The following is a 27,686-nucleotide window of genomic DNA, read 5'->3' as shown; positions in this document are numbered from 1 at the left end:
TTTTGTGAGTCTAATGATAAAGGCTTAATTGTTTTATAGTACATAAAAAATTGTTACTTGTTTTGAGAACATCATTGAGTAAGCATTTTAGCTTTCCTTAATATTTTGTTCACACAAATTATAAAGTAATAATCTGTAAGCATATGTCATTGCAAAGACAGGATGTAATTTTCGTCATTTTAATGTGTGCTTTACTTCATTAGCACAACATAACCATTGTTCACATGCCTGGGAAAAGGCCCTTTGGTCAGAGCATCGTCTATATCTATGACAATGGACAACAAAAGGTTTCTGCTCCTCTCAGATTTCCTGCCATGAATGAGGTCAGTATATGTAGCTTCTTTTTTTTTTTTATGGCCCTAATTGATTGCAAAATCCTGAGAATATTTAGAAAATATATTCTAAATATTTTCCTAAAATGCTATGATATACTTTTCTATCTCTGTTAAATATCTTTGTTAAATTTGAACTAGTGATTAAGTAGCTTCAACCTTTATTCTCCACCTAGGTTAGGAAAGCTTTTTGAGATTGGCTAATTTAAGAAAGTCTTTGGATGAAGTAGAATATTTGTCAGTCTGATTTTCCTAGTAAGTTTCTTATTTCTCATCATGACTATTGAAGGTAGCTTTTAATAAACATTATACTGTTACATAATACCCAATAAATTTTGTAGGGGAAAAGTAATTATCATATTTTAGATAATAGTAAAGCTCTTTTAATTTTTAAAAATAATACCCATTGCCAGACAGTAGTGAATCCCAACACTCAGGAGGCAGAGGCAGGTGGATTTTTGTGAGTTCAAGGTCAGCCTGGTCTACAAGAGCTAGTTCCAGGACATGCTCCAAAGCTACCAAAAAAAAAAAAAAAAAACCCTGTCTCGAAAAAATAAAACCAAAAAAACAAACAAACAAAAATACTCATCAGAAAGCTTATTGATTCATAAAAGTAATGTCTGTTTTATCTCAGTTAAAAATAAATTTGAGAGCCGGGCGATGGTGGCGCACGCCTTTAATCCCAGCACTCGGGAGGCAGAGGCAGGCGGATCTCTGTGAGTTCGAGACCAGCCTGGTCTACAAGAGCTAGTTCCAGGACAGGCTCCAAAGCCACAGAGAAACCCTGTCTCGAAAAACAAAAAATAAATAAATAAATAAAATAAATAAATTTGATGTTGATGTCTTAGGTATATACTTCCCTATTTATGTTGTGTTTCAGTTGAAAAATTGACTTCCATTTCTATTTTCAAAGTGTTTATTTGCTTACTTTTATATAAATGATTTCCTCTTATTTTTAATTAAATTTTTTTTTTTGGTTTTTCGAGACTAGTATTTCAGTTCATTGTTTAGTTTTGTGTTTTTTTGAGATAGGGTCTTATTATCAGCTCATGATCCCTTTGCCTTGGCCTTCACCAATGCCAGGACTTAAGTATGTGCCACTAGCTTTACACTGTTTAAATGTGAAGAGAGAGATTTATTTCAAGTTGTATGATTCTAAATAATTTTTGTCATTTTTTGTTTAATTTTTAGCCATTTACTTCCTGTTGTATTGGTTCAGCTGGGCAAAGAACCACTACTCCTCCACCATCTCAAATCCCAGATCCACCGTATTCTACTCCCATAACCCCTCACCGGACATCATTTGGTGGAATATTGTCATCAGCCTCCTGGGGTGGAACAATTGAAAAATCAAAATTAATTACGAAATTAATTTCAGCTGGAACTCAAGATAGTGAATGGGGTTGCCCCACATCCTTGGAAGGGCAGCTAGGTTCTGTTATTGTGTTCCATGAAGCACTCCAGCCTTCACAGGTTAAGACCTTATACTTAGCAGGTAAGCATATACAGCCACAGTACTTAGCATTGTCTCTCCCCCAGCCCCCTTTTGTTGGAATGCATCCTAAGATCTATGTTATTTGAGTTGTTAGAAGCATCTTGATTTTAAATTTTATTCTGGTAACATAGAACTAAGGATACCACGTATATTCAGTGATGTATGTGTGTGTGTATGTAACTCATTTTCAGGTCCAAATTGCTTAAGCCCTTGGAAGTGTCAAGACTATGATATGACTGGCCTACCAAGTAACATCCTCCTTCAGTACACAGCAAAGGTCAGAGTAAATGCATAGATTGTCCATATTTGTAACTGCTGTGAGCTTGAATTCATCATTTTATTCCTTTTGTCATTTCAGTTGGCAATTGAGGAGGGGCTTCCATCATGATGTGTAAAAAAAATTTTTTTTAAAGGAAGTTGGTAAGCAGCAAAAGTTGAGGCAAAACTCAACTAGAGTTCAGGTGCTATGTCATTCTACTAGTGTGAATTGAACTAGTTTCAGGAGTTTGAGTTGGTTTTAGTGAAAAAAACCTTTTAAACTTATATTTCTCTAGTTATATGAAGAAAGAGGTGAAACAGTCATACTCAAACCTTGGTTCGCTTTTTAAGATGTGATGTTGAGAGAAGGAGAGATGTTTTCTAAAGGATATAAAAACCTTTTGGTATACCTGCCATGTCTAGTTATTTTGCTTCAAAGACCTAGCTACCAAAAGTAATTGGAACTAAGACTGAAGGAGACAAGACGTTAGATAGAATGGGGAGGAAGAAGCAGAGCAGTGTCACAAGCAGCATCATTTGCCTCCATCGTATTTGGTGTTACACTGACACAGAAAATACTTTTATTGTGAGATAATATAGAACATCCTTTTCTAGTTTAGCAACCTGGTACGTGATCATACTATTTATTTGTTACATCTGTCCTAATAAAATAAGATTCTATGTTCTGTCAACTTTGTATTTTAATAAATTTCAAACCTTAGAAGTTATTAAAAAGATAATAGTATAATAATCCTAAATTAGCCAGTTGTTAACATTTTGTTGTATTTGATGACCTTTCTCAGGTGATTTGTAAGAGCATCTTGCTATATCTGTAAAACTTTATCCCTGAATGGTTTTACAGTTACTTACATTATTGAGTATATAATCGGTTTTCAATTTTCCCTAAAATACTTATTACCAAAAATTAGTTTTGGTTCAGTCAGGATCCATGTACTTTCTCCAACAGTATGTTTGTTTACCAAACCATAATAACCTTCTTAATTGGCAACTTCTAGTCTTTACTCTCCTATTTAGTCTCTAATATGTAGCACAGATGACTAGGAAATTGTTGGATCTAATCTAAATAGTATACTGATTAATATATTCTTTTGTTTTGTTTTGTTTTTTGTTAGAGTGACATATTCTTGACATGTAATGGGCATCTGTTTTTTTGTTTTGTTTTGTTTTTTGGTTTTTCAAGACAGGGTTTCCCTGTGTAATAGTCCTAGCTGTCCTGGAACTAGCTCTTGTAGACCAGGCTGGCCTCAAACTCACAGGGATTCACCTGCCTCTGTCTCCTTTGTGCTGGGATTAAAGGTGTGCGCCACCACGGCCCAGCCGGGCATCTGGTTTTTATTATTATAGTTGTAATCTTTTTACAAAATAATTTTTAATTTAGTGTTACTAAGATATTTTTTGTGACTGCTTTTTTGTTTGTTTGCTTTGTTTTTGTTTTTTGAGACAGGATTTCTCTTTGCAGTTCTGGCTGTCCTGCAACTCACTCTGTAGAACAGACTAGCCTCAAACTCAGAGATCTGCCTGCTTCTGCCTCCTGAGTTCTGGGACTAAAGGTGTGCACCACCACTGTCTAACTTGTGACAGAAAACTTTTTAAAAATCTGTACTATTAAAAATTAGTTATTATCATATTTTTCCCCAAGAAATATAATTAATATGTAAGCAAATCAGTTTATTGAAGTTGTGTTTCTCTAAAATGGTGTACATAACGGACAATGAGGACTACTGAGAACTGAAGAACAATGGCAATGGGTTCTTGATCCTATTGCACATAATGGCTTTATGGGAGCCCAGGTAGTTTGGATGCTCACCTTAATAGACCTGGATGGAGGTGGGTGGTCCTTGGACCTCCCACAGGGCAGGAAAACCTGCTTGCTCTTTGGGCTGAGGAGGGAGGAAGACTTGATTGGGGGGGATGGGAGGTGGTGGCGGGGAAGAGGCAGAAATCTTTAATAATTTAATTAATTAATTAATTAAAAAAATAAAAAATAAATAAAAAATAAATAAAATGGTGTACATAATGATGCATGTTTTTAGAGTGAGTTCATGGAGTTCTTGCATTCTTTATGACCTCTTTGGAGACTGATGACAGGCTTTAAAAATATACTGTAAGAGTAGATTCTAGTTGGTTTACTCTTTCACCAGCTTTTTGAACACTTTTAAAAAATAACTCAAGTATTAAAAATGCTAATTTGTTAAATGGTACTTTGAAATTTCTTCACTAGTCAACTGTTTCTCCTTCTTGTCCTTATTTGTAGCAGGTGTTTAGTCATCTCTTTCTTTAAAATTCAGTCTTGTCTTTGTGCCAAGAACTGAAGGCATTGACATACTTTTGATAAATAAGTGCTTTAGAATTTAGATTTAGTCTCTGACTTTTTTTTTTTTTTTGAGACTTTAATGACTTGAGATGTCTCAGTAGGTAAAGTGCTTGATGTCTAAACATAAGGACCATGTTTGGACCCCCAAACACCCATATGGACCTTATGATGTGTGCTTCTAACCCCAGTGATGGAAGGTCCTTGACAAGTAAAGAGATTGCTTGCCAGTGTATAGCTAATTGGTGATCTCTAGATCCAGTGAGAGAGACTGTCTCAAAGAAGAAGGTAGAGAGTGATTAAAGACATCCAAAATCTTTTTTTTTTTTTTGGATTTTTCTAGACAGGGTTTCTCCGTGGCTTTTTGGTTCCTGTCCTGGAACTAGCTCTTCTAGACCAGGCTGGCCTCAAACTCACAGAGATCCGCCTGCCTCTGCCTCCTGAGTGCTGGGATTAAAGGCGTGCGCCACCACCACCCAGCAAGACATCCAAAATCTGATGAGCACATCTGATCTCCACAGACATAGACCTGATTGCATGCCCCACAAAGATGCGTGTGCACACACACACACACACACACACACGGGCGGGGGGGGACAGTAAAAGGCAAATGCTAGGCAAGTCATTGATTTTATTGTGTACTTTTAAAATTATGATGAAACATTCTTTATGTAATTAAAGTTATCTTTTGTTCTAATTGCACTAAAATACTATTTTTTTCCTTTGTTCTTAGGCTTGCGAAAATTCAATTTGCCTTGACTTGTCTACTAATTATTTACATGGAAGATTAACAGGAAACAAAGTAGTGAATTGGGACATTAAAGTAAGTTAATACTAATATATAATAGGCAACCTAATATAATTTAATGTAGTAGGGACCAGGGCACCTTGTTTGTCCTGGCCACACACACACATACACACACACACACACACACCTGCTAGCTTACACCCGAAATAATCACACAGAAACTGTATTCATTTTAACATTGCCTGGCCCATTAGCTCTAGCATCTTATTGGCTAACTTTCACATCTTGATTCAACCCATTTTTAATAATCTGTGTAGCACCATGAAGTCGTGGCTTTCCAGGAAGGATTCTAACCAATGTCAGTCTCAGGCAGGAGCTTCGTGGCTTCTGCCACTCTGCCCCACTTCCCAGCATTCTCTTCTGTCTACACCGCCTATCTAAGTTCTGCCCTATCAAAAGGCCAAGGCAGTTTCTTTATTCAACCAATGAAAGCAACACATAGACAGAAGAACTTCCTACACCAATTTAATTTAATTTTAATTTTACTTAAGCATAGCACATAACTTGAACCTTTTTTTTTCAATATTACAAACTGGATCTAGGCCATTTTGTATTTTGGACATCTGATTTACTACTGAACCACCTTCCTAGGCCCTGAGTGATGAGGAGGGGCTAGGGGAGGTGCATGCATGTATGTATATGCTGTTAGAAATCTATTCTTCACTAGTTGCATGGATTGGACTGAAATCTTGCCTTTTAGGCTTGCCTTAGTCAGTGAGCACTCAGGACCACCATGTCTCTGTTCTTCTGGTGCTACAGTTTATAGGCAGTCCATGCTCTGAGTTTTACTTGGGTGTTTGGGATTTGAATTCAGACCTTAGGTTCTCATGCTTGCAGAACAAGAATTCTTATCCACTGAGCCATCCAACCTGCTCAGTGAGATGTCCCAGGTTTTATCTTTTATATTTTTGTGTAACACTGGACATGATGGTGCATGCCTTTAATCCCAGCACTCAGGAGGCAGAGTGAGACAGATCTCTTTGAGTTTGTTTTCAGCCTGCTCTATATAGGCATTTTAGAATGACCAAGGCTATTTATTGAGACTCTGTCTCCAAAATAAAACAAAAATTGTAACTAATTAATTAATTAAATGTTATTCAGATTTATATTCTGAAGGATGAATAGTTACAGTAGTTGAATGACTATTGTAAACTATGCCATCAACTTAGCCAGCTTAAAAATGCATAGTTTAACTTTTGCTTTCCGTGTAATATTGGCTTTAAAAGACTAGTTTTGTGTTCTATGTGTAGAAACTTAATTTTCTCAGGTATGCTGTGCTCATCTGAAAATCAGTCTTTAATACTTTGTATTGTAGCTATACAAATCAACTAATCAAACATTTTTTCTAATGTAGGAAGCAAAACAGGAACAGAATTATTGCAGATCATTCTGGAGTCCCTTGGTTACTACCATATTCTTTCTTTTTAAGGTTTATTTATTATCTATACAGTGTTCTTCCTGCATGTATGCCTGCAGGCAAAAAGAGGGCACCAGATCTTATTACAGATGATTGTGAGCCACCATGTGGTTGCTGGGAACTGAACTCAGGACCTTTGGAAGAACAGCTAGTGCTCTTAACCGCTGAGCCATCTCTCCAGCAGGAACAGAATTATTAAGAGAAAACCAGTTATAATGTTTGTGCTTAAGTAAAATCTAATCCTCCCCCGCCCCCCCCCCCCACACACACACACAAGAAGAAACAGGACTGAAGGAGCATGTGATCAAACCAGACTCTCTGAATGTGACTGACAATGGGGGCTGACTGAGAAGCCATTGATAAAGGCACTGGGACTTGTTTCTACTGCATGTACTGGCTTTTTGGGACCCTAGTCTATTTGGATGCAAAGCTTCCTAGGCCTGGATGTAGGGGGGAGGGCCTTGGACTTCCTACAGGGCAGGATTCCCTGCCCTCTCTTAAGGAGGGAGAGGGAGGGAGGAGGGCGAGTGGAGGAGCAGGAAGGGAATGGGAGGAGGGGAGGAAGTGTAAATTTTTGAATGGAAAAAAAATAAAAAAAATTTAAAACGTAAAACACAGCAATGACAAAAAATAATAACCAAGAAGGAAAATATTTGCCATCCAAAAAGTTCAATTACTACTACTCAAAGAGTTCTTTAAAATCAGTATGTTTTTCCCTCAACACATACTTTTTATCTTTTTATTTAATGGGTAAAATAAATTTTAGATCATTTAAAAATATGCAAAATAAAGTGGCAGGGATGTAGTTTATGAATAGCTCTTGAAAACTCAGGTATAACATAAAGAATTTGGTATTGGGAGGTTTTGCTGAATAAGTGTTTTTAGCTGCAGTTGTAACAACCATATGAAATGGGAGATTTGTTAATCTCCTTTCCTCCCTTCTCTTTCTGCTTCTTTTCCCTCCCCTTCTCTCCTTCTCTACTCTCTTTCTCTCTTATTCCCTTCCAGGATGTCCTTGAACATGGAATGTTCCTGCCCTAGCCTTACAGTAACACATCAGTGTAGGTTTGAATGTCTTAATGATTAATAATAGTAACTTCATATAACATCCTCTGCCAGGCATACAGCACATTTCATATATTAGCTTACTTTACCTCTTCTGTCTTTTGTTAATTAAAATTTGAAGAATCTGTCATACTTCTAGTCCCTTGTATTTCTGATGCAAAACCGTGTGGTGACAATTGCTTGTTCTTAGCATTGTTGGAGTTGCATTATATGTTGCTGTGTTTGAACTTCCTAAAATCTATAAAACAAGCACAGAAAAATGGCCTGAAATGGTCTCTTTTGAATGTATATTTTGGTTATCTTTGAGACTGTCTGCTTAAATATTCTTTCACCTTAGTCTATTCCATATATTACTTAAAGTTTATTAACAAACTATATCTTCATATATCCTGTAGATACTAAATCAAACCATTGTTTTTATTGTAGTATTAAAAAATTTAATTTTGTTTTCAGGACATCATCAATTGTATAGGTGGGTTAAATGTACTTTTTCCTATCCTGGAACAAATAAGCCACTTTATTGAAGGACAGACTTCTGAAGGAATGAATGAAAACACAGTTCCTGAATTAATAACACTTAGTGAACAGGAATGTATGGCATTGTCCTCCACAAAGGCATCAGGTAATTAAATTATATTAGCCTAAATTAGTCATTTAGAAAGTTGAGAATTAGTTGGAAAATAAAATGCCATACCACTTAATTATTTATAGCTGTTGTAGCTTCCCTCCTGAACTGCCATCGTTCAGTAAATTTATAATACTTTCGTTAAAACATCAAAGATAATAATTTTACTTTTGACTATCTTTAGTTTATGCTCTTAGTGGAAAAAAAAACCCTGCTATATTGTTAAATCATGGTAAAGAAAGTATTTACATACGGATACAATTATATTGTAAGTAGTTGCTGCTTTTTCTAATTTTATTGTATAAATGAGTCTTAGAAGCAAGCTTCTGAATTGGATTGCTTCTTTGTTGCAATGTGTATTATGACATAAAATATGTGATGTCAAATTGATGAGAATGATTGTGATAATGATGTTTTCCTGTTTTTACAGAGTCAAGACTAGAGAAAAATCTAGTTGCAACATTTATCTTGATTGTGAAGCACTTTATTCAGAGGCATCCTATCAACCAGGACAATCTTATTCAGTCCCATGGGGTTGCAACTCTTGGTGCCTTACTTCAAAAGGTAATCAAATTTAACATGACGTTGATTTATTTAATAATGATCATAAATGGCTATTGTAATTTTATTCCTATTAATAAATGTTACTAATGATTACTGTATTACAACTCAAGTTGTATTAACGCATGTGACTTGTTTCACAGGCAGCTTTTATAAATTTTAATAGAATAATACAAATTGCTTATATAAGAATATATGTTCTTGATAGAACATCCCCATTGCCTCAGTGTGTGGGTGCACCCCTTGCAGTCCTGAGTTCCTTGCTCGTGCTCACTCTCCTTCCGCTCCTCCTTTGGATCGTGAGACTTCAGTCCAGTGCTCCAGTGTTGGTCTCTGTCTCTGTCTTCTTTCATCGCCTGATGGGTCTGAAAAAGCATGGGACAAAACCGGTCTCGCTGAACATAATGGACAATGAGGACTACTGAGAACTGAAGAACAATGGCAATGGGTTCTTGATCCTATTGCACGTAATGGCTTTGTGGGAGCCCAGGTAGTTTGGATGCTCACCTTAATAGACCTGGATGGAGGTGGGTGGTCCTTGGACCTCCCACAGGGCAGAGAAACCTGCTTGCTCTTTGGGCTGAGGAGGAAGGAAGACTTGATTGGGGGAGGGGGAGGGAATGGGAGGTGGTGGCAGGGAAGAGGCAGAAATCTTTAATAATTAAATAAATTAATTAATAACCCCCCCCCCAAAAAAAGAATATATGTTCTTTTTTTAATTTCATTTTACGTTCCAACTACAGTTCTCCCTCCCACCCCTCCTCGCCTCCCCCCAAGTAACTACCCCATCCGGTCTTCCCAATGGGAAAGGATTCCCATGGGGAGTCAACAAAGTCTGATACATTAAGTTGGGGCAGGACCAAGCCCCTCCCCACTACATTAAGACTGAGCGAGGCATCCCACCATAGTTAATGGGCTCCAACAAGTTAGGTCATAGACTAGGGATACATCCTGGTTCTACTGCCAGGATGGTCCAAGCTCCACCACTGCCTCCCACATATGGAGGACCTAGTTCAGTCCTATGAGGCTCCACAGCTGTCGGTCTGGAGTTCATGTGTTTCCCTGAACTTGTCCAACTGTCTCTGTCAATTTCTCTATTTTTATCCTGACCTCCCTTGTCATAAATTTTCCTCCTCCCTCTCTTTAGTTGGATTCCCAGAGCTCAGCCTAGTGCTTGGTTGTGGATGTATATTTCCTTAGTTGCTAAGTACAAATTCAAATGAAAGGTGTTTGAGAACAAGAAGACTGTTTCACACAGCTGATAAACTGACATTGACTGTATTCATCAGGAAATCCTTTGTTGTGAGGGAGAAGAGAGCTGGCATGTTTGCTATAAAAGAAATGAAAGTCTGTCTACAACAGCTAGGGATTGTTAAGTTCCAAGAGTAGCTGTTGCCATTTGTCCCAGGCTGGACTCAAATTTCTGCATCAACCTTCTGAGTGCTAAGATTATATATGTGCGGTCATGCCTGACCTGATAAATAAAGACAAATTTCTAGTTTAACATGGTTTTCAGATAAGTCTTAACTTACAAGGAATAATTAAAGCAAATTACAAGGCCACTTTAATTGGAAGCTCATTGCATATACCACAGTTTAGCTTCTCTCCTGCGTTTTTTTAAACTTTAGTAGGTGCTGAAATGGCCCCCATCATAAGAAGTTGTGGGAAGGCAGGGGAAGTATTCCAAGAGACACATGAAATCAGCATGCCACTTTACCATGGTAGGTTTTCTCATAGTGACAGTGCTGGAGAGAAGACTCCTGTGGAGAAAGCTAGTGACAGTGGTTAATCCTGACATTTGGAAGATATAGGCAGACTGGCTTCTGTAAGATTGAGGCCATCCTAGTCTAAGTACTTAGAGAGTCCTAGGACAGCCAGAACTCCATAGTAAGATCCTACTATTCAAAAAAAAACCATGAAAAATCAGTTAAGCTTTATGTGGCTGTTTCAAATAACCACTAGGCAGTATGTGGTGGTGCACAACTTTAATAGCAGCACTTGGCAGGACACAGGTCAGCCTAGTCTACAAAGTGAGTTCCAGGACATCCCGGGCTATACAGAAAAGCCATTTCTCAAAAAATTAAAAAGAAAGAAAAAAGGAAGGTTCTTATATATGAATGATGAATCTTATATATCTGGTCTGACGCTCCTACCACTGAAAGACTGCCATTTTGTGTCAGAGGTATTAAGAAATTATTGAGATTATTTCATGTGGCCAAGAAGAAAGTCTTCTGTTCAGTCAACTTAAGATCACCTTTCACATGGTGTATAGACTGACTCAGGAGGCCTGTTTATAAAGATCAGTCAAGACTACTGGCCAGATGAGCAGACAGAGTCACATAGAAACACTGATATTGAAAGGATGCCTATTTCATACTATTTTTGTTATTGTCAACCTAGGGTGCCAGTATGCAAAGTTTGTAGCCTGCTTTCTGGGGAACTACTAGTTTATAGTTCTATTGAAACCCTCTATGAGATCATTTTATGATATCATTGAGATATTTGTTTACAAAGTTGGGTTATAAGGCCCCAGTAAAAGTCATTTTCTTGGGTTTAATTTACTCAGCAATTTACTCATCAGAACAGAGGCATTGGGAGAAATGAACACAATCATGCCCACCTCACAGTGTTGTGAAGGGAAAGGCATGGTGGAAAAACGATGATCCTGGTTAAGGTTGAGAGCCACTAAAGTTACCGCTGTACTTCTCAGTGGGCCCTGGAGAGAGGAACTGCGACTGTGAGAAAAGATGATGTCCTCACTCCACGTGCAGTGACTGGACTTCATTGGTCTGTCTGTGGGAGGAATAATTCTTCTTTAAAGTTTTCTGGAGAGAAATTTCTTTTTTATTCATTTTATTTTTGTGTGTATTGGTGTTTTGCTTGCATGTATGTCTGTTTGAGAGTGTCAGATCCCTTGGACCTGGAGTTACTATACAGTTCTTCCTGGAATTTTTGGGTTTTGATTTTTGTAGTGTGAACCACAAAGATATAGATACACATAGACACATACACATATATTAAAGGGATGCTGGGAACAACAGACTCTCAGAATTGGGGATCAAGGGAGCTGGGAACATAGGCTGCTTCATGCCACCTAACTCTGGTCTTCATAACCCAAGAAAGCACACACTACTTCTTTTTCTCCTTTTAAGAAGTCATGTTCACAGACAGGAAGCCACACTTTAAAGCTGTTGATAGAATGAATTCGTACAACAGTTCCCCATTTTGTCTAAATAATAAGATTCTAATCCTACCATAAAAGCATTTACAATAAGAACAAATATCAAGTGTTGTCTAGGAGCACGAAAGGGTAGTAACATACACAAAAATGGAACTAAAGCCAACAAGTACATCAAGAAAGGAACACATACTTAGATGTCCAGGCTATAGGTAATTGTCAAATAACAGAGACAATTCCAATACTTGTCCTATCCTGAAGAGTCTAAGTTTTATAACTAATATGCCTTAGCTAAGGTATGAGAGGTTAGTAACTGTGACTGTCTAGTCTTTAACACCATAAAAGCCCTTAGAAGGAAAATATTTTTACTTGAGTAATCAGGAAGTGTAAGCAAATGACTTTTAAAAGTTACAAGAAATCATAGAAATAGCTGGCTGTACAGCTGGACAGTCATCCAAAGTCTCTCTGTAATATTGGGGCAATAATTTTGGCTATAGGCCTAGAATATCTGACAGACCATTCTCAGAAGCAGGAATATCTGAAAGACTGTCCTACTCTGTCATGACAAGGGTCAGCAGTTGCTTTCCCTTGTGTCCTGCTTGTCCAGATTGGACAACTCGCTTACTATTAGCAGTTGAGGCAAGGGCAGTTCATTGCACAATAGTCCAGTTTTGCCAAGAAGAAAACAAGCTCCATATGGAATGTCTTTGGTGTCCATCTTTCTCTCAGAAGTTGGTCAGTGATGCCAGGAGCAGTCATGTCTCATGTCAACAGGATTTTAAATTATTAAAACATTTAAATGTCATATTCTGTAGATCTTCGAAGTGTTTGAAGATTACCTGTCTATGTAAAGTACATCTCTGTGCATCTAAAGAACCTAAAATAACTACAAGTATGACAAATATGGGTCATTCTGTAATTCTTAATAACTTATATAGCTTAAAGACTAAAGCTTAACATTATAGAAATAAACAATCTTCAAACGTGTATAGCATAAGGATAATCTCAAATTTTAACAATATATAAAAATATCCTAATCAGAGGTAGAAATGTATAGTGTAGTATGACAAAATGTTCTTAATTTGTATCAATATACAAAATATCTTAAGCAGAAGTAAAAACCTACATACAATATGGCAAAAATAATTTTAAATTTCTGTACAAGGATATTGTAAACAAGTAGGAACATACACAATAGGAAAAATAAAATTTTGAATTTGTATCAGTATATAAATTACCTTAGAAATACAAAAATAATTTTACACATGTATCAATATACAGGAATCTATACCAGTGTAAATTGTCTAAAACTAATAGTTGCTAAAATAGTTTACAAGTAAATATACTAGTCTACCTTGTTATTTTAGCTTATCCTTTTCCCTTTTTTCTATACCAAACAAGATTCCTGATTCTAATTATTATTATTCTGTCCCCAATTCTATAATAACTTATAACCAACCCTGAGGAAAACAAAAAGCCATTCATCCCATCTGTTGGGAGAGGGAGTTCATTTTTTCGGAATTACTTCCAAAATTACTGCAGGTGGCAATATCTCTATAGGATCATGTAAAATTTTAAAACAGTGGATAAGTCTCAAGAGGGCTGGCTAGCTGTAACATTTATAGCCAGTCTCTGAGTAGTAGGTAAGGCTTATCTGAAATTCTTATCTAAAATTATGGCTAGAGTGTTGTAAGAAGGTGGAGCATCTCAGCTAGACAAATTAGAATCATCTTAAACAGTTTGTAGTTCAAAACCGATCTTTGAGTAGTGTTTATTAGCTCTATGGCATCATCATGAACCAGGTAGTATCATTATTGTGGGATCCCATCTCCTTCTAGAGACTTCAGAGATTGCTGTTAGGAAAATTTATTGTTCACTATGAAAAACTTAAACATTATTAATATCAAAACAGAAAGTCTAAATTTTAAGATATTTATCCAAAGAAAGGTACTAAAGAGTCAAAAATAAATAAGGGGAGAAATTGAATTTTGGGGACATAACAGAGTTTTGACAACAATAGTCTCTAGGTTTTTGGCTTCTGTCTCACATCAGGTGGCTCTTCTGATATGAGACAATAAACTTTGAATTTTTCTTTTAACAACATACTTGGATTTAGAGGAGAGAATCACACTCCAGCTCCAAAACCAGCTTTGATTTTTAACTTGAGTAGGTACTGCAACTTTTCTGAGAAGTAAAGAAATATAGATGTTTAGGTAGTGAGATTTTTTTTCTTTGCAGAGAATTTTGGTACCTTAGGTCAGATTTTTCTTTGCTTAGTATTTTTTTCTAGATAACTTTCTCTTCTTCTGTAGACATCTAAATGTCCAAAATCTTTTGATTTCTTGAATGTGGGTTTTTTGATTTCTTCAGTTTTACAGGAATATCTAAAATCTCTGTTTTCCTGTAAAGACAGAAAGAAACAGAACCCTATCCAAACTCTTATTTGTTGGGTTTTCCTTTTGACATGTCACATCTGCTGATGAAATATCACTTCTCCTTATTAATAAGTTTTTCCTGTGGAAACAAAAGTAAAACCTCTTCCCCAATGTTAACACATGTCCTGGTTTCCATCCTGAGGTCAACACATCTTTAAAGTGCACAGTTTTTTTTTCTATTGTTGAATGATTTCCATATCTGTTGTTCCTTTCTCGGTAGCATTAAGGAAATTCAAATTAAATAAGACATTAAACAATCTGTCTATTCCTTGTCTGTAGAATGGGAATGAAGATAATTTCTTAGAGTGTCTGTAAAAATTTATAGTGATAAGGTGTAGTGATATTTTGTTTGTACTTTAAGTTTCCATGAAGATCAGAGTTCAGATCTAAGTCACCACTAGAGGCCATAGAATGGTGCCACACACCTTTAACCCCAGGACTCGGGACACAGAGGCAGAGGGATCTCTTTTAGTTCAAGGCCACCCTGAGCTACACAAGATTGAATCTGCCTCAAAGAGAAACAGAAGCAGTGCAGTCCTAGGTGTGATGGAGACAGTTGTAGTCTGAGGATGATCTGTGGAACAGGGCAGTCTTCAGTCTGAGCATTGGCAGAGGTAAAGGATCTCTAGTGGCTGGCTCTTTGCATTTCAGATCTTCAGCATTAACCCCCATATCTAACTCAGCTTTTTAATTATTAATACCAATTTGAATTCATGCTATAATAAGGTGCTTTGAGAATTAAGAAGAAAGACTTTAGAAACATGGCATCGGAAAATATGATCCAGTGTTGAATTATAAAGTTTAATGAGTTAAGTTACTTATATTTTGTACCATTTTTATTCTATATTTTAGGGACATTCTGAATTATTTGAAGTAATAGTTTTATACTGTTGTTTAAACTGACCTTCATTAAACCCTTTTCTGCTAAATTATAGGTGCCAGGTACCCTAATGGATGTTAATGTATTGGTGGCAATTCAATTACTAATTGAACAGGTGTCATTAGAAAAAAACACATTATTGCTTCAACAAATGTATCAGTATTTACTCTTTGACTTCTGCATTTGGAACCGTGGAGATTTCCCTTTTCGGATTGGTAAGACCAAACTTTCAGATAAAATATTATGTAGTTGTTTTCAGAATATATGACCTCCTGTGTGACTTTATTCCAGTTATGTTATTTATAAGTGAACATTTTCTTTTAGGCCATATACAGTATATTTCAACTATCATTAAAGACAGCAGGAGAATTTTTCGGAAGAAGTACGGTGTGCAGTTTCTCCTAGATACACTCAGGATTTATTATGGGTATGACATCTTTGTTTCTTTTCAGTTTAATTTGTTCCTTTCTGTTTGACACTTGACTGGAGTGTGTAGCTTATTCCCTTGACCAGCGATTCTTTTATTCTAAAACTTTAGAGAAAAAGGGTAGTGTAAGGTTAAAATGATAAGCAATAGATTACCATTTATTAGATTTGTTTGTTTGCTTTGTTAATTGTGTAGTGCTATTTAAATCATTAAGATTCTCTGTATTTAAGCTTTTTCATCTATAAAAAGGAGATTAAAACTGTGACTATAATCTGTGATAGTTTTGAGAATTAAATCAGTTAATATTTAAAGCACTTACAACTGTGTCTGATTCTTAGTATTAAAATTTTATAGTTATATGGCAAATATTGTAATAGTTTTATTTTTGTCACTGAAGTGTCCCTTAATGTAAAAGAAGCCAACTTGGCTTCTTGTTTGGTATTGTACTTTCCTAATAAACGTGATTCATAAACAGTGTGGCACTGCAGGCCTGTAACTCCAGCATTTGGGTGTTAGAGGCAATCGGGTCAGAAGTGCAGGGTTGTTCTCAGCTCCACAGCAAGTTGTAGGCACGCCTAGGAAAGGCTAGACTCTTTCAAAGAAGGAAGGAAGGAAGGAAGGAAGGAAGGAAGGAAGGAAGGAAGGAAGGAAGGAAGGAAGGAAGGAGATAGAATGAAAGAAAAGGTACTATGAATTCTAAATTATTAAAAGTGTGTGTGTGTTGTATTTGGTCATGGGGTAAAAGGAGTATATGTGTAAATGTTGTGGATGCTAGAAGTCAAATTCTGATGTTGTTCACACCCCCTTTTTTGATTTCTTTCTTTTTCTTTTCTTTCTTTCTTTCTTTCTTTCTTTTTTTTTTTTTTGAGACTGGTTTTCTTTGTGTATCCCTATCTATTCTACAACTCAATATGTAGACCAGGCTGTCTTTGAACTCACAGAGATCCTCCTGACTCTGATGAGTGCTGGGCTTAAAGGTGTGGACACCCAACTTCTGGTGTCCTTTTACTTGGAGGTGAGAACCAAACCCAGGGCCTTGAACTTGCTAGGCAAATTCTCTACTACTGAGTTAAATCCTTAACCCCTCTGGTATCTCCCTTAATTGCTGTCCCTTAAAATCTATACCAATGTAAATTATTCATATCTATATCATTTCCCCCTTTAAATGTAAAAGAACGTTTATAAACCATATTTGGGAACATGGGTGCAGTTTTTTTTCTCTAAACTGCTTTCTGCTGAATGGGGGCGTCGTTAATTAGGTCTTTTATGGTATAACCTGTATGTCAGGGTCATCTTAGTCGGCAGTTGAGTGAAGTATTTTTTGAAGGTGTTTACAGCAACCTTTTAGGAGGGCGTGGTTTATCATACCATATTGGGATAGATGTAATCCACAGAGTCTCATCCTCTGTGAAAACAAAAGAAGACCCTCTCCAAAGCATCATATCCTTAGACCCATATTTTGAAATTATAATACCCTTATATCCATTTTGGTTTAGCTTGGCAGCCCATGTAATGAAATGTCTCTCTGTAGTTAACTCCTTTACAGTCAAAAATTTTAAAGAAAACATAATAATATAAAGAATCTAGACTCTCTGTGAATTTTTTATTTTTATGTGGCTTATTTTTTTTTATTTTTTTAATCTATAACTATCTGTATTTTGTCTCTTTAAAGACTTTACCCTTTTTTAAGACATTAACTTTATTTTTTATATATATTTTTTCTCTCTTAAGCCTACGTATATTCATCTAACAGTGTCTGAATTAGTTTTATTGTGAATCTGTAATTTTTTTAGTATCTAGGAGCAATTTGTTTTGCGCTTTTAAATCGCTAAGCGTTTAAGAATCTAAGCGGTGACATTTCTAGGTCAAAAACAGGTACTGCCTGCTTGCCCCGCCCAGTCCAACATGGCGGAGCCGCTCGTGCCTCTGATCCTTGCACATTGTTCCAGGCATACAGCAGTCCACATTGCCATCAAGCAAGCCATAGCACTTTATTCCAAATGCTCCATTCAAAAGCTCTGTCTCCCGCCGGAGCCAGACAGAGATCGCGATGGCGGCACAGCCCAGAAAGCCGGCATTTTAAAACAGCCAGTTTTTTCCTGCCGTTGAAACAGGACAATTTTTTTGCCGCTCGCAACCCACAAACAGCAAAAAGCTGTCTTAAATTTTCTCTCTCTTCTTTTTAAGCCCTCTCAGGTTTTATGTGGAGTTTATTAGCACGTTGGGTGCCACTCTGTTGTAATATGAGCGGCGGGACTGCATCCCTGGCACCCAGCCGCCCGCATGGCTAGCTTATGCCCCGAAATAATTACACGGAAACTGTATTCTTTTAATCACTGCCTGGCCCATTAGCTCCAGCCTCTTATTGACTAGCTCTTACATATTGATCTAACCCATTTCTAATATTCTGTGTAGCCCCATGAGCTGGCTTACCAGGGAAGATCTTAACCTGCGTCTGTCTGGAATGGGAGAATCATGGCAACTCCCTACTCGGCTTCTTTCTCCCAGCATTCTGTTCTGTTTACTCCGCCTATCTTAATTTTTGTCCTATTAAAGGGGCCAAGGCAGTTTCTTTATTACTTAACCAATGAAACAACAAATAGAAAGATGACCCACCTCCATCACCTTGGTTTTTGAGACAGTCTCTTATTTAAACCTGGAGCTCATCTATTTGGCTAGAGTGAATATCCAACAAACCCTAAGAATCCTATCTACCTCTCCCCAACACTGGATGCCATATACAGCTGTTTACACGGGTTCTGAAAATCTAAACTCAGGATTTTAGACTTTCATAGGTCCAAATAGGCTTTTTTAATTGGATGAGTCAGTTTCCCAAGCCACTTTTGGATATATTCTTCTCATATGGCTACTTGTGCACGTGTGTGTGTGGGGGGGGGGGGTAAAAGCCAGAACCTTAGGTGTCATTTCTCCTCAGATGCCGTTTACCTTGGTTTTTGGAGATAGGGACTTCTCGTGGCCTGTGGTTCTCTATTTGGCTACACTGCCTAGCACCAAGCTCCAGACCACCTGTTTCTTCTATCTTTCTAGTTCTAAGTTTGCAAGTGTGTGCTACTATGTCCAGCTTTTTCACATGAATTTTGGAGAATGTACTCACGGCCTCATGCTTTTGCAGCAAGCACTTTGTAGACTTTATGGCAAGTATTTAGAAAGATTTTTGTTTTTAAGATTTAGATTACATCTATTTCAGTGTTTGTGTGTATGTGCGGGGTTGGAGGAGCATATGCCACAGCACATGTGTGGAGTTAGGACAGCTATGAGATTTAGATATCACCTTCCATCATATGGGTCCCAGGATCAGAGTAGGTGGTCAGACTTGGCAACAGATGCCTTTATCCATTCATTATAAGCCTTAATTTTTAACATTATGAATTCCTTTATATAACATCATCAAAGTATTTAACATTTCAACTTTCACACTTTTGTTTTCTTTTTCAGGCATGGTTGTACATGTAATGAGCTTTCTCCAGAAGATATTCGAACAATTAGGACTTCTTTGTATGGGCTAGTTAAATATTTTCTTTGTAAAGGCGGAACTCATGAAGAAATACAAAGTATCATAGGTTACATAGCTGCTACTAATGAGGAAGAACAGGTATCATGCTTTAGATGAATTTTAGTTTTAACTGAAATAATTGTCTAATGAATAAAATCCTGTTGGTGTTCAATACTGCCAGATTGGAAAATAGTTGCTGTGACAAAATACCAGAGAAGAACTATTGTAAAGAGTTAAGGTTTCATTGAACTTAAGATTTAAGAATTTTCCATTGTATTTTATTTCCCCTTCTTGCTTCTGAGCCATGATGAGACAACATTTGCTAGGAGAGCATAGTAGAAGAGATCTCTCTTTTGGCAGTCAAGAGGCAGAAGGGAGCTGGATGGGAAGGGCCAGGGATAAGAGATAGCTTTCAAAAATACAGTTTCTTTTATCATTCCAACCATTGATATACTCTTTGTATAGCCTGTTATAACCACCTGTTAGTGTTCTTACAATATGACCACCTCAGTGGGGCCTCCAGCTACGCTTCATATCAAATCATTACACAGTTGTTGTGTCTGGTCATTCTCCAGTTTTGTTTTCAAAATTTTCTTGGTCTATATTTTATTTTCTTGGTCTATATTATATTTTCTGCCATCAAATTTAGAACTTAACTATACCTATAAAATAGTATTAAGCAGTGCAGATAATACAGTTGTGAAATTATTCATTTAACATAATAGAATCCACATAATTAAGAGAAGTTAACAGATAACTATGAAACAAGAATATGATTGTAAGAGAGAGATAAGACATATGAGGTTTTATCAGAGGATTTTAAATGTTGAAGAGACCAGGTTCGATTCTTCTATGGAAGAAATTTCTTTTCTTATGGGCAAACAGACTGGGAATGGTTCCAGAGATATTGAATATGTATAATGAAAAACTATTGCAAAAGGGAATGGAAGAAGCAAAAGAGATCAGAGAGAAAAGGCAGAGTATAGCCGATTTAGTTATATACCTATTTTGAGGCGTATTCCCTTTTGCTGCCTGTATACATTAGTGAATTTTGTTTGTTTGTTTGTTTGTTTTGTGTTGTTTAACTTTAAAAGCTTGTTGGAATTTTGGATATACTCTTCAGTCTTCTACGAACCAGCCCAACTAGAGGTCAGCTTTTCTCACTGATGTTTGAACCAGGAAATGCTGATATACTGTATGCTTTGCTACTAAATCAGAAGTACTCTGACAAACTAAGAGAAATCATTTTTAAGGTACACAAATTTTGTAAGCATCTTTATATCTTGGGTACATTTGTGATTATATGAGTTTATAACTAAATTACTTTTGCAAACTTCTTAAGTTTGGTTTGTTACATATTTTTCCTGTTTGTGTATTTTAAAAACTATACTATAGTTTAAAAACTTAACTCTATTTAAGTAGTAGAGTACTGGCTTAGTATGTGCTGAGTTTATGTCACTCCCCCAAATCTTACTAGTACATCTAAAAAGGGGGTGGGGGACCTAAACAAACAAAAACATCAAAATAGCAAGCAAAAAATTAATATAACCAGGCAAATCATCTCAGTGGAATATCCACTTCGTCATATTTTTCTTAATATAAAACCTCTGAGTTCTTCCTTGACATAAAGTACATCGGTGTAGTACATCAGATCATTTAGCAGTTAATAATAGCAGCACTTCTGTGATGCTCACTTTATGTCAGACAGTTTGTACTCTTCGGGGAGTAGTTTTCTTAGTCCCTACCACTGTTATAGAAGATGGATACTTTTCTTACTCCTGCATTACAGGTGATAAATTGAAGCTGATAGACTAATGGCTTTGTTAAAACACATGGAGTATATTTTATTTGCTATCCAAACTAAAGTCTCTGAACCCTTGTCTGAAACCACCGTTTTTAACTCTTTGTTAACTAAAAATATAAGATCCAGGCATATATCTACCAGCTTTTTTTCTTAGTTAAATTCTCCTTGTCCTTAATTGTCTGATGATTTTTGTTTTTACATTGTTATTAGAGTTATGTTATTAAATATACTTTTAAGGGTTTATGTTTTGATTGCTTGTGTTTCAAATCACTAAGCTTTAGAATACAATGATGAAGAAAAGGTCTAAAGTAGTTTGTTTGTTAGGGTTGCTTATGGTTGGTTACCAGTGAGGCTGCTCTTGGAAGCATCTGCTCTCACTAGGGTTTATTCATAGAGAGGAAATATTATTTCTTCTAAAAATATTTCTTAGTGATTGTATATGATATTCTGACACAATTATCCTTTTATAGTTTATAAGAAAATAACCTCTTAAATAACATTACTTTTACCCCTGGAAAGTTCAGCTTCTCCTCCCATTTTTAGATATAGATTATTTAGGTTGCTTCACTAAGGTTTTCTGTTATTGAAAATGGGTCTGTTATGTAAATAAGTTAAGACCGGTTTAGGCTGGATGTGATGGCACATACCTTCAGTCCCAGCAGTGGAAGACAGGACACACTAGTCTCTACGTAGTGAGTTCCAGGTCAGCTGGTGCTATATCGAGAGACCTTATCTAAAATACAAAACAAAAAATGAATGATAATGATAATAGTAATATCTTAACACATAAATGTGTTCTTCCTGTCTGCTAACTATATATACTACTCTTTCACCGGCCATTTTTAAACTAGAATTTTAAACATTATTTACACAAATATAGATACAGTTTCAGTAAAATTTATTAACGATCCAAAATCTAATGTTTCTCTGTATTGAAAAGACTGTATTACTTTTTGTGACCAGGTTATAGAGCAGATGTTAAAATGCACCAGTGTTTATGAACGTAGTAAACAACGCATCCGTCTCAGAGAAGTTGGCTATTCAGGAATTGGACTCCTCCTTAATGAAGTTCCAGTTAATGTGTCTCTCATTAAAAATCTTGTCAATCAAATCATTAATGCAGGTATGACTAAGATTGGTAACAGTGATGTGTTTAAGAAATTGTTTTTTCTCTGTGAAAGTTTTCTTAAAAATCTCCTCTTTCAGGTTAGTTTTTAAATTACTTGTTATTTGGTTTTGCAGAGTGTTTCTTAGAAAATATATACATGTACTTGCTTTTGACTTCCAGGACATAGCTTTAAAGTAAATGTTTACTAACTGAGTAGCCAAGTTAATGACTGGTTTCCTAAATTTAAAAAAAAGAGCATTAAAGAAAATATGTATAAAAGGAGCTTAAGGGGCTGGAGAGATGGCTCAGTGGTTAAGAGCATTGCCTGCTCTTCCAAAGATCCTGAGTTCAATTCCCAGCAACCACGTGGTGGCTCACAACCGTCTGTAAAGAGGTCTGGCGCCCTCTTCTGGCCTTCAGACATACACACTGACAGAATATTGTATACATAATAAATAAATAAATATTTAAAAAAAGGAGCTTAAAAGTTTAAAGGTATTTATGTTCTGAAAGGTAAAATGAAAACAAATTTGATACATATTTTCTTTCTAATGTTTTGTAATATTTTTTTCTGTACTTAGCCACAAAGTAGAATTTATGGCAGATGTTCGACTTGGGTCTGGAAATGAGGCTCTTTATCTTCAGTGGTTTGCTAAGTAGTTTATCAAGTCTCATTGGTAACCCAAAATATTTATATAAAAGATAATAATACTGTATCCCTGAGGTATAGACCATATACTCAGACAGTCAAAGAAAGAGAAGTTATTTAAGCTTGATTTGAATATTATCAACCTGAAGTTTTGGGGGGATATTGGAACATAGCTATAGTTCTCCTTGGAAAGTGAATAATTACTTCAGCATTCATACAAGTAACACTTTTCTTTCTTTGGATATCCATGAAATTTAATTTTAACTTTTCTTTAATCATAGATCCTGTTATCAATTTCAAAGATCTGTTATCTGTAGTATATATCTCTCACAGAACACACGTAAATGTCAGAATGGTCCTCTGTAGAAAGGTTAGTACATTTTCAAGAAGTATTTTTACAATAAGATCATCTTACTATGACTGTTTTTCTTTGAGTAGTTTGTAGCAGATACAAGTTCTATGTTTGCTTATTTCATAATAGAAATTATTTTATAAGCAGTTTAAATTAGACATGGTGATGTATAACTTTAATCACACCACATGGAACAGGCAAAAGGATCATATGCTACAAGCCAGCCTATGTAATCCAAGACTGTCTTAAATTGAACGAATACACACTTACATAAATAAATAATAAATTGTTCCTTTTAGAAAAGAATCAATTTCATGTAATTATAAGAAATCAGTGTGTCATTTTTTTGTTTAGTTTTATGAGACAGGGTTTCTCTGTATAGTCATGGCTATTCTGAAACTCACTCTGTAGACCAGGTTGGCCTCTACTCACAGAGATCCTCCTATCTCTATCTCCTGGACTGCTGGGATTAAAGGCATGCACCACCACCACCCGGTTCCAGTATGTCAAGAGTTAGCTTTACTTCCTCTTCTGTAAATAATTCCTTTTCATTATTTATTACCAGAAAATACCATCCTTTCCCAGAACCCTCAGTGCTTGTACTCTTTTTTTCCTCCTCCCTTCCCATTTTCCCTTTTTTCTCCCCTGATCTTCTTCCCCCATCCTCTTCCCTTTCTTTGTGGTAAACACTACACTCCATGTTCCTTTTAATTTTTTTTACTTTGAAGAAGCAATCTAAGTTTCTCAAACTCACCTTGAAGTTGTGATCTTCTGCTTCAGTTTCCCAAGTGGCTGGTGTTGCACCACTACGTCTGTGTCTGGTCCTGGTCATTCCTAATGGTTTCACCATATTTCAAAGGGTCTACTATCTAAATGTATTTTAAATATTACATTTTATTTATTTAGGGTGTGTGTGTGTGTGTGTGTGTGTGTACATTCAAGTGTGAGTATGTCCATGCTTCAGTGAGAAAGTAGAGTTTAGAAAACCACTTGGGGAGTTGGTTCTTCTCCTGCTTTGTGGATACCAGGAATCAAACCCAAGTCTTCAAGCTGGACATCAAGTGTCTTTTTTCAACCAAGCCATTTTTCTGGAGCCCGTATGTCTAAATTTTTGACATTATGACATGACATTGTTATCTAAAGATGTGTAGAGCTTCATTCATAGCTATCCTCATATGCATGAGTTCATGATCTCATGCTGGATATACCTGTAAACTTTATGGAAATAATTTCCTAATATTTGTTTATAAAAGTTCATATAATTTATCTTCAATTTACATTTAACCTTTGGAGACTTGCTTTGGCTTTGTGCTTCATTTTGATTATAACATTTTGTCTCCTGTTCAGGTAACCCTTACCACATGACCCACTAAGCCATCTCAACATATCTGGTTGCATAGCTTTCATTCTGTATTTATTCTTTAGAATATTATGTGGTTTCATATTGATAGACAATTAAGTTTCTTCTCTTTCCATGTTTTATTAACATCTTTTTTGTTATTAGTATCTATTACTATTAACGTGAATAAAATGATGCAAGAAAATGCAAATATACAAATATTTCCAAATACATAATATAATCGAATGTAACCGAACTGTTATGAGTGCAGTTAATGATTTTAAAAGGTATCAGAGGCATCTCTGTCAACTAATTAAAAGTTAAAAGCTAAAATTAAAGTTTTCATCCGTATTATTTTTTTATTGATTTTTATTGAGCTTTATATTTTTCTCTGCTCCCTTTCCTGCCACTTCCCTCCCCTTGAACCCACCCCCAAAGTCCACATGCTCCCAGTTTATATTCAGGAGATCTTGTCTTTTTCTACTTCCCATGTAGATTAGATTCATGTATGTCTCTTGTAGGGTCCTCATAGTTGTCTAAGATCTCTGGGATTGTGATTTGTGGGCTGGTTTTCTTTGCTTTATGTTTAAAAACCACTTATGAGTGAGTACATGTGATAATTGTCTGTCTGTGTCTGGGTTATCTCACGCAAAATAATGTTTTCTAGCTCCATCAATTTTCCTGCAAAATTCAAGATGTCATTTTTTTCTACTGTGTAATACTCCATTGTGTAACTGTACCGCATTTTCCTTACCCATTCTTCTGTCAAGGGGCATTTTGGCTGTTTCCAGGTTCTGGCTATGACAAACAATGCTGCTATGAACATAGTTGAGCACATGTCCTTGTGGCACAATTGAGCATCCTTTGGATATATACCTAAAAGTGGTATTACTGGGTCTTGAGAAAGGTGGTTTCCTAATTTTCTGAGAAATCGCCATACTGACGTCCAAAGGGGTTGTACCAGCTTGCATTACAATATCAAAGAGCTTCAGATATTTTATAATCTAGTAAGAACATAATCCCGGGCCGACAAGATAAATCAGTCAATAACAGTATAAAGAAATGGATCCTTGGCATCCATGTTAAAGCTGTGTGTGTTCTTGTGTGTTGTCTGCAACCCCAGCATTTTAGGAGCTAGAGTCATAAGGTAGCTGAGTCTTGTTGGCCACTGCCCTAGTCCAGGTTCAGTAAGAGACCCTCTTACAAGGGAATGAGGTGGGAAGTAATAGAATAAAGCATTCAGTACCCTTCTTTGTACTCCATGTGTAAGCGTATGTATCTGCACATGCACATAGTCACATATACCACACACAGAACATAATTTGAAAGTTTATTTTATTGTTTCTCAGTAAATTACTGTTATTAAAATAATTGAAAAGAGATCTTTTCATAAAAATATTGTATACCTTTTGAAGAATTTTGTATTATTTTTTGTAATTTTTGTTCTCTTTGCAGATATTACAGATTTTGCAGTCCCAGCCAGAAGCAGCATACCAGATAGCACAACAAGTGGGTTGGCAAGATACCTTTGTTAGACTTCTCTTAAAAGCAAACTTTGAAAATGTAAATTCTCTTCATAAACATGGAAAGACTGTTTCAGTGAAAGAAAATAAAAATATGTCCACTGAAAAGCTAGATGATGAAAAAATGACATTACCTGATGTATCTTCAGATCATTGGAGTTTGGAAGATAGTCAGTCCCTGAACTCAAACACACCATTATTTCAAGAAGTAAACTCTGAAGTAGAATTATCTTTCAAGTCAGAAAATGAAGAATTCTGGCATAGTAACACTTCGCATCTGAGTTTAGATCTCAGTGGAACTGACTCATGTGAACTGAGTGAGTGTGGAAGTCAAATGCCAGACAGTTCACCTAGCACACCATCCCCAGTGGAGTCTACTAAGTCGTTTTCTGTGCCATCTGACAGAGAAAGGAGTATCACAAATGAAATGGACTTTAGTGATGACTTCGCTTTCCTTGAAAGCAAAGAGGTAAATTTGCTTATCCTTCCAAAATCAGTTTTAATTCTCATTAGGTCTGGTCCTTTGCAGTATGTGAGCTGTTACTAATATCTCCATTCATAGTCTAAGTCTCATCTAAAATTTAGAACGGTCATTGTCACAAGTCACTTGTAAATATCTTCCTTTTTGGTTTTGTTTTGGTGTGCCTGTATTTGTATGTATATGTATGGTAATAGGATTTGAGCATACAGACTCGCACATGTTAGGTTATCTTTTTCTGTGTTTGTGTGTATGTACATGTACCATGTTTGTGCCTGATGCCTGTGGAGGTCAAAAAGGACATTTAGTCTGGTGGTGTTGACACAAGCCTTTAATCCCAGCACTCGGGAGGCTGAGGCAGGTGAATCTCTGTAAGTTTGAGACCAGCCTGTTGTATAAGAGCTGTTTGTTGAAGGAGGGGCTGCTTGTTCATCTCAGCCGCCCGGCTAGCTTAGATCCGAAAATAATCACACAGAAACTATATTATTTAAATCACTGCTTGGACCGTTAGCTCTCACTTGTTATTTCCTAACTCTTGTATTTTAATTTAACCCATCTTCATTAATCTCTGTATCGCCACATTGCAGTGACTTACCTACAAATTTCAGCATGTCTGACTCTGATGGCTCCATGGCGGCTCTCTGACTCCGTCCTTCTTTCCCCCAGCATTCAGTCCAGTCCCTCCTGCCTACCTAAGTTCTGCCCTATCTACAGGCCAAGGCATTTTCTTTGTTCATTAATGATAATCACTGCACACAGAGGGGACTCCCTCATCACCTCCCTTTTCTGTTTGAATGAAAAGGGAGGTTTTGACTTTAACATAGTAAAAGTACATATAACAAAACAGTTATCAAGCAAGAATTACAGTTACAATATTTATATCTATTTTATCTTTTATCATAACTAAGGAAAACTATAAGTATAAATTCTTCAACTCCATCAAACACTCCAGAAGGATAAAATACTACCTAAGTAAACAGGAAGTACATTCTAATCAACTTCCAAAACTCTAGAATTAACAGAGACATCTCGCTGCTTGGACAGTCACCCAAAGTTCTATACCGTTGGGGCATCCATCTTCAGCCTACAGGCCCATAGTATCCAGC

General features: G+C 36.3%; 1 protein-coding gene across 4 annotated transcripts in view; it reads left to right on the top strand.

Moving 5' to 3' along the window:
- Nbeal1 (neurobeachin like 1) overlaps positions 1 to 27,686 on the top strand; it is a 211,340-nt gene that overhangs the window by 86,986 nt on the left and 96,668 nt on the right. For all 4 annotated transcript variants that reach the window (XM_057752700.1, XM_057752706.1, XM_057752692.1 and 1 more), the window contains 13 exons: positions 204 to 323; positions 1,524 to 1,827; positions 2,019 to 2,104; positions 5,151 to 5,240; positions 8,161 to 8,329; positions 8,763 to 8,896; positions 15,442 to 15,601; positions 15,711 to 15,813; positions 19,270 to 19,426; positions 20,422 to 20,580; positions 22,095 to 22,254; positions 23,170 to 23,258; positions 26,035 to 26,571. In XM_057752700.1, coding sequence (XP_057608683.1) covers positions 204 to 323; positions 1,524 to 1,827; positions 2,019 to 2,104; positions 5,151 to 5,240; positions 8,161 to 8,329; positions 8,763 to 8,896; positions 15,442 to 15,601; positions 15,711 to 15,813; positions 19,270 to 19,426; positions 20,422 to 20,580; positions 22,095 to 22,254; positions 23,170 to 23,258; positions 26,035 to 26,571 — 2,268 coding nt within the window. The remainder of the gene's footprint in view (positions 1 to 203; positions 324 to 1,523; positions 1,828 to 2,018; positions 2,105 to 5,150; positions 5,241 to 8,160; positions 8,330 to 8,762; positions 8,897 to 15,441; positions 15,602 to 15,710; positions 15,814 to 19,269; positions 19,427 to 20,421; positions 20,581 to 22,094; positions 22,255 to 23,169; positions 23,259 to 26,034; positions 26,572 to 27,686) is intronic.

The sequence above is a fragment of the Chionomys nivalis genome, chromosome 2 (genome assembly GCF_950005125.1).
Source record: "Chionomys nivalis chromosome 2, mChiNiv1.1, whole genome shotgun sequence".
NCBI lineage: Eukaryota > Metazoa > Chordata > Mammalia > Rodentia > Cricetidae > Chionomys > Chionomys nivalis.
This window is presented reverse-complemented; position numbering and strand designations above follow the sequence as displayed.